This window comes from Artemia franciscana, chromosome 14 (assembly GCF_032884065.1).
Source record: "Artemia franciscana chromosome 14, ASM3288406v1, whole genome shotgun sequence".
NCBI classification, from domain to species: domain Eukaryota; kingdom Metazoa; phylum Arthropoda; class Branchiopoda; order Anostraca; family Artemiidae; genus Artemia; species Artemia franciscana.
Window position 1 is genome coordinate 17,953,226 of NC_088876.1, and position 14,239 is coordinate 17,967,464.

The window sequence follows — 14,239 nt, forward strand, 5'->3', positions numbered from 1 at the left end:
ACAAATCACGACCAGGACACAGGGAATATAAATGACGACCGGGACACAGGGACACAACTACAACGGGGACGCCGGGGGCACAGGCGGGATATATAAATGACGACCGGGACACAGGGATTGTTCGAATAGAAATTACAGACCGGGACACCGGGACACAGGGAATATACAGGGAATATAAATGACGACCGGGACACAGGGACACATCATTAGAATAATGAGGTATAGATCTGAATACGGATTGTTTTTCCCATGGACAATTATATGTTGCATGTTCAAGAGTCAGTAAACCTGACAATCTATTTATATGCACAGACAATGGGACAGCGAAGAATGTTGTATGTTCGCACGTTTTACGTAGTTAAAAACATATATATATATATATATATATATATATATATATATATATATATATATATATATATATATATATATATATATATGTGTATATATCTATCTATATTCACAGGTGGGACATAGGGACACAACTACAATGGCCACCCCAACAGCTAGTATATATATAAAAATAAGTTGTCTGTGTGTCTGTCGAGTGACGTCATGTCATAATGTCATGTCGTCATGAAGTTAGTTGTCGTCATGTTTGTTATGACGATGACGTCATTAAAGGTATTTAAGACTTTCGTTCACAGAAAAATGTTTAATTGTAAAATGACTGAAGAACCTACAATGGCAACAGCCGAGGAAGCTGCTCAAAGAGTCTATGCCAAAAAACTTGCTGCTGATAGAGAAAGTAAGAAAAGAAAGCGTGCCGAGGAATCACAAGTACAGCAAGAAAACAGGCTTGCGGCTGATAGAAAAAGTAAGAACAGAAAGCGTGCCGAGGAACTACCAGAGCAACGCGAAACCAGACTTGCTGCTAAAAGAGAAAGTGAAAAAAGAAGGCTTGCCGAGGAATCACAAAAACAGCAAGAAAACAGGCTTGTGGCTGATAGAGAAAGTAAGAAAAGAAAGCGTGCCGAGGAATCACAACAACAGCGTGAAATTAGGCTTGCGTCTCAAAGAGAAATCACCAAAAGAAAGCGTGCCGAGGAATCACAAGAGCAATCTGGGTCATTGCGATGCTGGATGTACTCAGTGGAATGGCAAAAACGAGGATTGCCACACGCACTTATACTAATCTGGCTTCATTATAAAATTACTTCTAACGAAATTGATGATGTGATTTCCGCTGAAATACCTGATGAAAATGTCGATAAGGGGTTATATGATATTGTTTTAAAAAATATGACACATGGACCTTGCGGTGCACTGAACGAAAATTCACCATGCATGGCCAAAGGAAGGTGCACAAAGCAATATCCTCGGCTTTTAGTACCCAACACAATTACTGGCAATGATGGTTACCCACAATGTAGAAGAAGATCTACTGAAGATGGCGGTAAAACAGCAATAATAAAGAAGCGTAACGGTACCACCATCGAAGTAGATAACCAGTGGGTTGTTCCATATTCCCCATTATTATCAAAAACATTTAATGCACACATAAACGTTGAATACTGTAACTCCGTAAAGGCAATCAAATACATATGTAAATACGTCAACAAAGGCAGTGACATGGCAGTTTTTGGCTTGCAGTCCGAAATCAAAGATATCGACGAAATCGTACAATATCAGGCTGGAAGATACATAAGCAGTAATGAAGCTGTTTGGTGAATTCTTTCATTTCCGATACATGAACGTAGTCCAGCTGTTGTTCACTTAGCGGTACATTTACAGAATGGTCAACGTGTTTATTTTTCGGAATCCAACGTGCAACAAAGAGCCCTGAATCCACCGGATACAAAGTTAACTGCTTTCTTTTCGCTATGCAAAAATGATTCTTTTGCAAAAAAACTGCTGTATACTGAAGTGCCTTCGTATTACACGTGGAATCAACATTGTCACCCCGATCAACATGAATGCTTCTTTCTACGCCTGCTTTTGGTGAATGTACCCGGTCCGACGTCCTTTGAGCATTTGAGAACTGTAAACGGTACTATACATGACACTTACCGTAGTGCATGCCAAGCTCTGAATTTATTGGAGAATGACCAACACGGGATAACTGCATCAATGACGCGTGCGAAACGTCAACTCCAAGTCAAATTCGTACATTGTCCGGAATATTCTAACAACTTGCACTCCTTCAGCTCCTACAGAGTTATGGGGAAAATATAAATCGAAAATGTCCGAAGATGTATTCCATCGAAAACGGTTAGAGACGTCAGATATGACTTTTGATTTTACGTCAGAAATTTATAACTACACTTTAGTTATTATAGAAGATTTGTGCGTACGTATGGCAAACAAACCTCTTCGGGATTTGGGAATGCCTTCACCTAATCGTACCGCTGCTGTTTCGACATGTGTAGAAGTGGATCGTGAACAAAGTTACAGTACGAGTGATCTATTGTCGTATGTACAAAATAACATATCCAAGTTAACGTCGGACAAAAAGACATTTATGATACGATAATGCATTGTGTCGATAACAACGTTGGAGAAATTTTCTTTTTGTATGCGCCAGGAGGTACACTGGTAAAACGTTTGTGATAAAACTGATTCTGGCATTGCGGGAGATTTCAGGCAAACATTACCTATATTACCTAGATCAACCCCTGCAGACGAAATGAATGCTTGCCTGAAAAATTCTAATTTATGGGCACACATAAAATCATTAAAATTAACTACAAATATGCGTGTCCGATTGCAAAACGATGACTCTGGTCAAACATTTTCAGATCAATTGCTGGCAATTGGAAACGGAAAGCTCCCAGTAGACTCAATATCAGTCCACGAAATCAACAATATTGTTTTAACCAAGATTCGAGACCAGGCAGTCCTTTACAAGTCAGCCGACACAGTTTTGGAACCAAATGAGGCGGTTAATTATCCATCTGAATTTTTAAATTCCGTGGATCTTTCAGGATTTCCACCACACGTGCTACAACTAAAAATAGGTGTACCAATAATACTGTTAAGAAATATCAACCCACCAAACCTTTGCAATGGCACGCGACTCGCCGTAAAAAAACAATGGAAAACGTAATAGAGGCCACAATCTTGACAGGGCCTTTTGAGGGTGAGGCTGCTCTTATTCCTCGCATTCCCATGATTCCAACGGATCTACCTTTTCAATTTAAAAGATTGCAATTCCCAATTCGATTAGCATTTGAAATCACCATCAACAAAGCTCAAAGTCAATCATTAGAAAAATGTGGTATAGATCTTAATACTGATTGTTTTTCCCATGGACAATTGTACGTTCCATGTTCGAGGGTCGGTAAACCTGACAATGTATTTATATGCAGCGACAATTGGACAGTGAAGAATGTTGTATATTCGCAAGTTTTACGCAGTTAATTTGTATTGTATCTATCTATCTATCTATCTATATAAAAACGAGTTGTGTATATGCATGTTTGTTTGTTTTTAAAAAGAGCGCTTGCATATGACGTCATTATAAGTACATAAGGCTTTGTATATGCACAGACAATGGGAAAGCCAAGAATGTTGTATATTCGCAAGTTTTATGTAGTTCAAAACACATATATAAATCTATCTATATTCATAGGTGGTACACAGGGACACAACTACAATGGCGCGTAACTAATATGGCGCGTAACGTCGCGAAGCGCCCCCACCACCTAGGTGTTGGGTCACTTAATTGTTTGGTCACAACCAATTAAAAATTTTTGGTCACTTAAAAAGGGCACTAGAAGTTTTCATTTCCGATAGAATGAGCCCTCTCGCAACATTCTAGGACAACTGGGTCGATACGATCACCCCTGGGAAAAAACGAAACAAATGAACACGCATCCGTTATCTGCCTTCTGGCAAAAAATACAAAATTCCACATTTTTGTAGATAGGAGCTTGAAACTTCTACAGTAGGGTTCTCTTATACGCTGAATCTGATGGTGTGAGTTTCTATGACTTTTAGGGGGTGTTTCTCCCTATTTTCTAAAATAACGCAAATTTTCTCAGGCTCGTAACTTTTGATGGGTAAGACTAAACTTGATGAAACTTATATATTTAAAATCAGCATTAAAATGCGATTCTTTTGATGTAGCTATTGGTATCAAAATTCCATTTTTAGAGTTTTGGTTACTATTGAGCCGGGTCGCTCCTTACTACAGTTCGTTACCACGAACTGTTTGATTTAAGGCGGAAATTTCGGAAAGGTAACTACCTCCCGGGAGGTTATGATGTTGGTAGACTCCAAGATGAGAAAATTGAGAGAAACAGTAACATAACTGGAGATTTTAACATTTGTCAATGTATAATAAGGTTGGAATTAATTTTTGAAAATAAATCTCGAAGTTTCTGATGGAGTCTTAGGGAAGAAAGTTAGGAAGGCAGCTAAGAATATTAGCGAAAAAGCTTTATGTTTATTAGAGAGGAGAAGTGACTTGTACAAGAACTATCTCCGTGATAAATCATATAAAAAATAAGAAAAATGTAAAGGACGTGGAGAAAACCTTAAAATATGGACTAAGGGAAGGTGAAACGGTGACCATGAATAAAATTACTGAGGATCTAGAAGATGCATCTAGACGGCATAATAGTAAAATCCCGCACTAGTATGCTAATAAATTAAAAGGGCGTAGACAATCCAGACTTGTCCCCTTAAAGATAGGAACGGGGCCACAATTAGTGATAAGGAAATTGTTAAAGAGAGATGAGCAGAACATTTTGAGAATGTGTTAAGTCTGAATAGAGTTGCAAGAAAAAATATAGAGGAAAATCGTTTTGTATTATATCAGGAGTTAAGCTGGGTTGTGTTCAATCCTCCTTTATATGGATGATTTTATTGGACACAAATAGGTAAGAAATATTTACTTGGGCTTATGCTGATGATTTAAGCATCCTAGATAAAATTTTGAGTAGAGTAGCCAAGGCTCAGGGTGTTTTTGTTTTATCACAATTGAAAAAAGTTTAGAAGAAAGGTGTCTTTGAACCAATATTAGAATATTGGAAGCTACTGTGATGACAATGGTCAATATATTTCTTAAGCATGGGCGCTTAGTAAAATGGACGAAGATTTGCAAGATTTTCCTAAGAGAAATTGCCTACGGATTGTTTTGGGTACCTGGATGACTGACCAAAAAGTTTTGTTCTATGTCATTTTTTTAGGGATATAATGCGAGAAATTTGAATGGCTAGGGCATGTTCTGAGCATGAAAGATGACATATTGCCGAAGATTGTCCCTATCGGCCAACCGTATAGGGCTGGACAGAAAGTGAGTCATCCGCTGTTGGGGTGGGAGGATGTCGCAAGGAACAACTTTAGGGGAAATTGGAATTTCCCCTGTAAAGAGCAAGGCTTTGAATATATTAGGATAGAGTAGGGGCTTGCTTAGCTGTGTTGGCCTCAAGTAGCTTGGTGTTGTGGCGTGCTTTTAGTAGTAGTAGTCTTTGGGACGATTTTTAACAGTAATATTAATCTAAATAGCAGTTGTCATTCATGAATCAGCTTCAAATGGCGATTTTTCTTACTTGAATTCTTTCTTTCAAAGCAAAATTTTATATTTTAGTTACCATGGGCTAGGGTTCGTTCTTTACTAGGTTGGCCTTAAGGAGGCAGCTGTGCAAATACTTTAAACACGCATGGTATGTGACAGGAAAAATTACTGAAGAGTCTATTCATTCTAGGTTACTGGTAGAAATGGACCACCTGGGCAGCCCTGTTGCGATTGTAAAGCCTTGGTTTGTCCGTCTTGCGCTAGACTGGCCGCAAATGCAACTCCACAGGTAAATTTTTTTATTGTTATTTTTTTTTTTAGTGTATCCAAATGATTTTCACACAACCAAAACTTTCAGCATCAGAACAGAGTAGTTAGTTATTGAGCGGCTCCATTCTCTGTTTTCAGTGTCATAATCCGTCAAGCATAATAACAAAACTTTTTGCTATGATCCAGTAAATGGGAACTAAAACGAACAAAAAATTAAAACGAACAGTCGAGTAAGATGCAAAGTGAACGGAAGATACAATAAAAGAATAGAAATACTGTTCCCTCTAATCAATTAAAGACTAGAGTGTCACATAACCTCTACTGAAAACAAAATATCAATCCATGAATCAATTTTTTTCTAACCTAAAATATCAACAGATGGCTCTTACTTTTGTGTTGAAGTAAAACAGGATAAGAGAAAATAAGTCCTAAGATTCATTTGAATTTATCCTGATTTATGACACAATTTATCGCATTGCTGCATATTGAACGGTGTTCGTGTGTCTGCTTTATGCTACGCCGGATGACGTTCTTAACCTAAGTAGGGCTGTGTTTAGTTTGGAAACAAGTTTTAGGGAGATTACTCAGAATCATAATGAGATTCGTCTTTCTTTAAGTGCGGCAATTTTTCAATTTTAACTGTTCTGAAACGACTGATAGAGTTAATCTTGGTGATTCTGATATTGTACCACTGCAAGGACTTGTGCCCCTTGCTTTGCCTATTGGTACATCTCTCACGTCAACTCACAAATTACTTATTGCCCGAACCGAACTTAAGATCCGTAATGTGTATGCTGGTGCAGTTGGATGCACTGGAAACATTGCCTTGTGAAAGTATGTAATGTTGTTTCTCTTCCTCATGTTCTGTACCTGGTTCCTTTCTGGGTCCTTTTAACCAATCAGATAAAATAGAAATCAGGAGGGTATATTTTAAATATTTAAAGTTCCTTTATTCGGATTCCTCCTTGAACTAGGAATGGTAGACTGAGGGCGAGATATAGCTTGCTGAATCCACTTGATGCTGCAGATAAGCTTTTTTTCAAGCTTACAGATTATCCGTCGAACCACCCTTGAAATTATTTTTCGTTTTTGTGCTATTTTGCTTATTTTTTTTGCTGGTTTACTATAATTTTAATATTGTATTTATTTTATGATTCATTTAAAGAGGTTTAATAACCTTGGAGTGGCTTACTTTTCCAACATAATGGGTTTATTCGAGTTTTAGTTTGTACGTATTTGCTCCTGTTTTTTTATGTGCTTTTTTTTCATTTTCTTTCTTTTTTTTACGCTTCATCGCCATGCCTTGTATTTTGATGGGTTATAAAACAAAATTCATTAATTGATTAATAGATTGAGATAAGCTAAATGACACTCATTGTAATAACTGAACCCTTGGATCACTCGGATTTTTTTTTTGAAGTTTCTGTATTTGGTTTAGTCAGGAAAATCTCTGCCAGTGTAAATCTTGAGGATTATAAGTGTTTAGGTTTACCATGGTGGTAAATACAAAAGATACATCACAGATTAAAAGAAGATGGAACAACCACCTAGCTTATTGTGGTTACAGATATAACACCAGATAGGGAAAGAACAAGTAAATGTATAACAACTAGATTATTAAAAACCTTGTTCGACCAATCCCTCTTTAACTGTGATGATTTAGGCTCTACAACATCAACAGTACATGTCTTTTCAATGAAGAGGCAATTTTTTTTTCACGTATTATGTATATGCATGCATTTTGTTAAGTTCTATTTTTTTAATAAAATAAATTAACTTAAATCAATAGATGGGTATGAAAGACTTCTTTCAGCATGCTCGATACCCAGGTTTACAATTTCACGTATTCTTCTTCCAATCGACGTCGCAAAATAGGTAAGACTTTGATCAAACTTGACATGAATTTTGTGAAAAGTAAGCCCATGTGCTGTACCGGTAATAAACAGAAATGTGAATGTTTTTTCAGTGTTCAAACTAAGATCAAACTTATAAGATTATCTCTCTAGATTCACAAAAAACTGAGTAATCAGAAAATCTGCAAATTAAATTAAACTCCATCTAAAAATGTTAACAGTGACGGGTTAATTTGTCTAAACACACAAGTTGGTTTAAAAGTTGTCTCAGTGGGAAGGTATGAGTTCGTGTATAAAATAGCACTGGGGACGCAAGTGCACCTTGCCCAGCACACTTAAAAAGCAGCTTAGCCGTCCTTAATGTTTCCTTAGCTGTCGATAAGAGTGTGTCAAAAGTTACCAAAAACAATCAATTTCAGAAAATTTTCTGTAGCCTTTGACCGAACTTTTAGAAAAATAGAAAAAACCAAAAGCACGGGAGAGATTTAAGGCACCAAGAATTAGGAAAACTCTAAATTTTTCAACATCCACCAAAAAACTCAAACGTTGGTGTTCTCATTTGAATTATATTGTAAAAAAGAGAGGAGATGACTGAATACTAACTTCTAATACAATTACAGAAGAGAGAATAATGAGGACTTTTTTCCCAAAACAGTGAACCAACAAAACCTAATTGAATATTTGGGCCCTATATCTAAGGGCCGTCTTCGGCAAAGAAAATAATAAACCATAAAACACTTACAATAAAAGTTTTGGGTTAAAAATCCATTTTTTAAAAAATATCCTTGGCATCATTACGTCTTAACGAAAAGTTCAGCCAAGACTGTGTGATAAAAGCTAACATTCTACAAGCTAAAAAGGTTCATTCATTGAACTAACTGTATTTATTAAAAATTGGAATAATTTCTTATTGCGATATTTGCCTTCTCTGCAGCTAATTTTGTAGTTCTTTTGGGATTGGGCTTGTTTTTATTCGTTCCTATTTTTGTTTTATTTTGAATTAGATTATTTTCTATAATTAATTTTGTGCACATAGGGCTGAGTGTGTATTCACCCAAGTCTCTATTTATAGTAGGAGAAAAATAAGTTTTGACCAGGAAAAAATTGGTACAGAAATGGTTTCTTCACCATCCGGACCGGAAAAAAATGCTTAACAACATATCAAAAATCTAAATCTCTAGCTCGATGCGAAATTGTTTTTTTTTAATGTTTTTTTATTTATTTTCTCAAAAACCGGGAAAAAAAATTAAAAACGTAAACTATAATGTTTTACACATCTTTTTAGATCAGCTTTTGGCTCTGAATTCATTTCTGATACTCATTTCGTTACCTGACCAAAAGAAAAATATTTATCAGCAAAAAAAAAAAAAATGGGGAAAAAAACTGTGTCTTTGGGGAAAAAAACTCTTACCAGCGTTGTAGTCTATTTGGCTATGTAAACGAAAGGCTTAGAAAAAAAAAGACTAAACAACAATAAACAGGAATGACGAAACACCTCAGCGCCAAACACCATAAGACGAGGTAGGTTCTAACTTAATGTGTTCAGAGAAAAGCTTTTATCTTATTTTTCAAATATATAAAAATTGCACATCATCAAAATATAGGAACTAGATTTTTCATCATCACAGTTAACTGTTATTCTTCTTCACTAAGTTCTTCTTCTTGAAACTTCGAATTGTTGCACGAGCTTCCCTTACAGGTACGACAGGCTATAGTACATTCAAGTCTGTTTTTCTTACAGGTACACTTTTCACTATCACAGCCGTCAATACGACACGAGCATTTGATAATTTTCAGCAGCTGAGACGGAGCGGCAGGGAGATCTGTTTTTATTGGCGCAAAAACTTCGTTATCCTGCAGTTTCCATCCCAGGCGTAAAGGGTCTACTGGGTTCCCGAGCCAGATTTGAACTTGGCAGTAGACACGTAGCGAGTGGTACTTCGCTGCTGCCTGAGTCGGTTGCAGTTCTTGTGGAGGCACGAAAGTGGTGGCAGTGCTCACTTTTCTGTGAAAGATTAGCTTTCTGGCAGTGTCCAGGTTCGAAACATCAGGGCAACCGTACAGTATCAACAATGCTCGCTCTCCTGCTGCCACAATATCGTCAAGCAATGCGAGCTTGTCGCCAAATATAGCAGCGCTGTCCCTGAAACTCTTGTTGGAAAGTAGCAGCTGAACGGCTTTGCCCTTTCCTATTCCGTAAAGGTGAGAGGTTGTGTCACAACCCAGCACGGCATGACAGAACGGTATCAGATTGCTGACATCTGTTCCTAGCTTCTGCTTCATCTCACTAATATCCCAAGCTGAACTAGTACCGCCAAACTTAGCTTCAGGTGAGAAATATAAACGCCCGGAACGCGAATCTGATCGACTGATCAGAAGAACCAAGATGTCAGTATCATCAGCAACCACGATTGTGTCTGTAAGACTAGCAGCTTCTACGGCTTTTTCTACAATCAGAACGTCGGCGTCTCCTTCCGAGTGGAAAATTCGGAAACCAACGGCTTCCAAATGGTTGCCGAGCAGCTTCAGGAAACGTCCTTTGTTTGTCTTACATGAAAGAAACTCTTCTTTCTTCATGAAGAGGGTCATCTCTTCGGTGAAAAAGACTTGGCGGCCAACCATCCTTGCTCGACGTAAATGGGTAGCATCTTTGATTGCTGGACCACCTTCATATCCGTCAAACACAACGATCGCACTAGGGTACCTTGCTTGTACGTAATGGACGTATGAAGCAAAGATGACCTTGAAGGTTGACCCTACCTTCCATGGAACTCGATGTAGAAGAGAACCACCATCCAAGACGATGTTACACGCAGAAGCAGGTCTTGAGGGTGACTGAGTCTCAATCCCGCAAGCCAGAAAGATCGCTTTTGCAAGCTCTGGCTTATTTGCTTTTCTCATAAGGCCATCACTTTCGAAAAGAGAAGGAGGAATCGTACAAAGTTCGTACTTGAAGTATTCTTCTCGGAGGTCAGTTCGTTGGGCTACTATTATAAACCGCTGGAAAAGGAGCGCCGGATCTATGTGCGCTACCACAGAGGACCCCGCCTTTTTGGCATTCATTAGGGTCACTTGGTCTTTTTTCTTGAAGACTTGCTCCTTCAAGGTTTTTCCCGTCATCTTACTTAGAATCAACTTTCCAGCCACATCGGCCTCGTCAACATTAACATCTTGGGAAGAAGTTATGCCGTTGGCAATGTTTCTAAGCTGATTGTCACCTCTGAACGGAGAAGATTCTCTGAAGTATCCGACGAGCTTCTGGGTATCGTCGAAGTCACGCTCCTTTCTACTGGAACTCATGTCGCGGTGCTGCTCACTTGTTGAGTAACCAATTTTTGTCAAATTTTGCATCAAGAGGTTGATCTCCAGGCATGCTGGTCTTGACAGAACTGAAATGGCTCTCTGCTGTTCTGTCATCCCACCTCCAGTTGTAAGACCGCCCGATGTTTTCAGACTTCTCATATACTCCTGTTCGATGACAAGATCTGCCGAGAGCCCAGCCCAGCGTCGCTCTGATCTTCTAATGGTGTGACCTCCCAGTTCAAATGCTTCGAAGATTGGTGGGTGACTAGTTTGAAGCTTAGCCATCTCTTGCTGGTATATCCAGACCGACTTGACATAGAGGTTATGTCCAGATGCTGCTAGAAACGGAAGCATCTCTACTGCAGATTGTAGGTACAAATCCCACAGGCCTAGTCTCTCGGCACGTATGAACTTAAGCAGTATCCCAACCATGTCAAGATACTGAAACCAGAGCTTCGCAGTTCTCTGAGTCAGCAGGTCTTGGCGTCTCTGCTTGAGAAAGTTTTCAAGTTGCTTGAGCTGGGGATCATGACTGAGATCTTCGGGTGGGAGGTATCCATCCAGTACGTTAGCGAAGACAGTAGACATGTCTAGAGACGTCAACGTCGCTTGCTCTTCTTCGAGGAGATGAGCATATATGGCCGAGCTCACGAGAATGTGAGCTCGAACAGCTCTAGAAATCGCTTTTCCAGAAAGAATGTGCGGCACTGCACCAGTCGCGTATACCAATTCCAGAACCTCTTTCAGACCAGAAACTTCCATGAGGTGTCCTATGCATCCGACGAAACTCATCATCAAATGAAAACCACCTAACTTGAGAACAATACTACTCAGCTCATTCGTCGTGTCGGACTTGAGGATCTTCATAGACTTCCACCAGAGCGGCTGGTCAAATGTGAGAACGGGTGTGAATCCGTAGGTTCTGCCTTGCGAAGCTACAAAGCGCAAGGTTGAGTAAAGGCAGGATTCGTTGCTAGACGGGAGGTCAATCATGGGCAAAAACAAGACGCTTGCCTTGCTGCGAAGGTTTCCCGTTTCATGATGTATTTGGTTAGAGAAAACTGACTGCATGAATCCATTCCAGCTCGGCCTTGGGACATTCAGGAACCCGATAGCTAACCAGAGCTGATCGAGTGAGGCATACGGGTCGTTGACATTTTTGCCAGGGATCTTCTCATATTGCACCTTTGAAAGCACTGTCTCACTTAAGCGGTAAGGGTAGATGGGAATTTTTCCTTTTTGGGCTACTTCATCTAATGAAACTTCAACTCTCGGAATGGGTGATCGGCTGTTAATGAGAGGAGGCGTGACTGTTGCTAGCAGAGCCATCCCATGGAAAGTGTTTCTTCCGTCCATCGTGCAAACATCGTGATCTGCATTATCAGCTACATGCTACACAGCAGGTGCGGAGGTAACTCCTGCAAGGCTAGATTCATCATGGACTGATGCGCAGCGTTTAAATTTCTGGACTTCAGCATAGGAGGAGCAGAATCCATGGCTGTGTAAAGTGTCAATAAGAAATCTGGACTTGAAATGGTGATCCAGTTGCACTGCTAAGCCTAGTTGCAGTGGACAAATGAGGGCACGCGGGCGAGCTGCTTGAACGATGGAATTGCCAATGGCAAGCACTTTGAAGGAAATATCGGTTCCAACAAATATTTCATCTAAGAACACCATTAGGCTATCAGGTAGAGAGCCTTCCAGCTGTTCTCCAGAAGAAATCTGCTTTGCAGTCATATACGATTCCTTCTGTGCTGGCAGTCCTTTGATATCACTTTTGATAATCTTTGCTGCTGCTCTAATAAGCTTGATTTTCTCACTCTCTTCGTTATCGGTTTTGTCCAAGTAATAAAAATTCTGGAGTATCGCTGATGCTTTTTCTTTTAATGTCACCACGTCAGCCTTACCGTCAATAGTTGCAAATACTAGCTGGTCACTGAAATATTCCAGAAGCTTGCTCTTCAACTACTTGTTACAGTACGGTTCAAGGTCTGTCCCATTCAAAAGCTCTCCCATTTTAACAACAAGTTCACTGACTGTATACTGTTCTTCGTCATTTTCTTCGAAAAAAGTAGCCAGCTTCACAAACGCCTGATATCTTTCATCGTGACCTGGCCTCCCCCTTTTTGGACGTTTTTTATCTGGCTCAGTATCTTCGAGTATTCCAAAAAGTTTTTGCGTCGCAAATCTGGCTGGTAGGCTCTTATTTAATCGAAACATAGAAGAACAGGCTGCGTGATAAATGGCGTCAACTGCGTGCAGGTCTGACACTGTACATATTCGGCGGAAAACGTTATTTGACCAATCATCATCACGGCTTTTGCACACTGCCTTTATACTCTCTTCAAAGTCTTTAGTCCGAACCTTGTACCACTCGTGTCCTTTTCTGTGGGTAGTGTGGAGATTTATCCTTGTAGTGCAGAAAAAGCAACACTCTTGGAAGTTGAAACTTGGAGTCCGTGATCGGAGTACCACTTTTTCTGCTTCCGTCTTTTCTTGCAAGGTTCGTCGTCTCTCATTCTCAATTTTCGACAGGTATATTTTGTTTGTGAAAGTCTTTCTGCAAGCAACATGGACTTGGTTCCCTGCCTCGACAGAGATACTGGTACCTCTCGTTTTGCTAGCTTCATTGATCGCCGTAGCTCCTTTTTCTGCCAGTACCGACGATTCTGAGGTGTCTATTGAACGTTCACAAAGGGGACATAAAACTGCGGTCTCAGCCATCTAAAAAAGAGAACTGGGAATAAGTGAGCTGTCGGTGAATGTTACAACGAAAACCCTCATTCTGAACCGAAAAATTCGTGCTCCTCTTCGAAAAATACCCCGTGATCGTGTGTCGCTTGATTTTTTTTTTTTTTTTTTTTTTTTTTACTTCATACAAAAACAAAAACAAAACATAAAAAAGAATTAAATGATTAAACGTGATGTTTCTGTCTAATAAAAGAGCACAAAAATAATCGTTTCTTAAAAGGGAAACCATCAATAAACTACTTTTCTTTTCACGGTTCCTCATTCTCGGATTCTGGAAATATCTAAAAAATAGGCGCAAAAAACGTGAAAAAAAGGGAATTTCGCAACGGGATGGAGATTTAGATTTTTGATATGTTGTAGAGCTCTCTTTTCTGAACACAGTGGTGCAAAAATAATTTCTGTACCAATTTTTTCCTGGTTCGACCATTTTTTTCCGTATCTTTCCCCTACTATTAGGGATGTATTATTATTTAAGTTTCGTTTGATTTCGATTGCCTCGCGGACAGTTTGTTTGATTCCTAGGTCATTGCTAATTAGAATTGTTTCGTCAAATAGAACATAATGGTTTGGATTTTCCAAAAAATATGATTGCTTAAAGCTG

The 14,239-nt window shown here is 39.2% G+C and overlaps 1 protein-coding gene across 1 annotated transcript in view; it reads left to right on the forward strand.

Annotated features, from left to right (window-relative positions):
• The window catches only part of LOC136035416 (uncharacterized), a gene marked incomplete at its 3' end in the record, with an annotated part of 248,773 nt that overhangs the window by 71,810 nt on the left and 162,724 nt on the right, over window positions 1-14,239 (forward strand). The window contains 1 exon segment of the mRNA XM_065717209.1: window positions 5,652-5,750. Within this exon segment, the coding sequence (XP_065573281.1) occupies window positions 5,652-5,750 (99 nt within the window).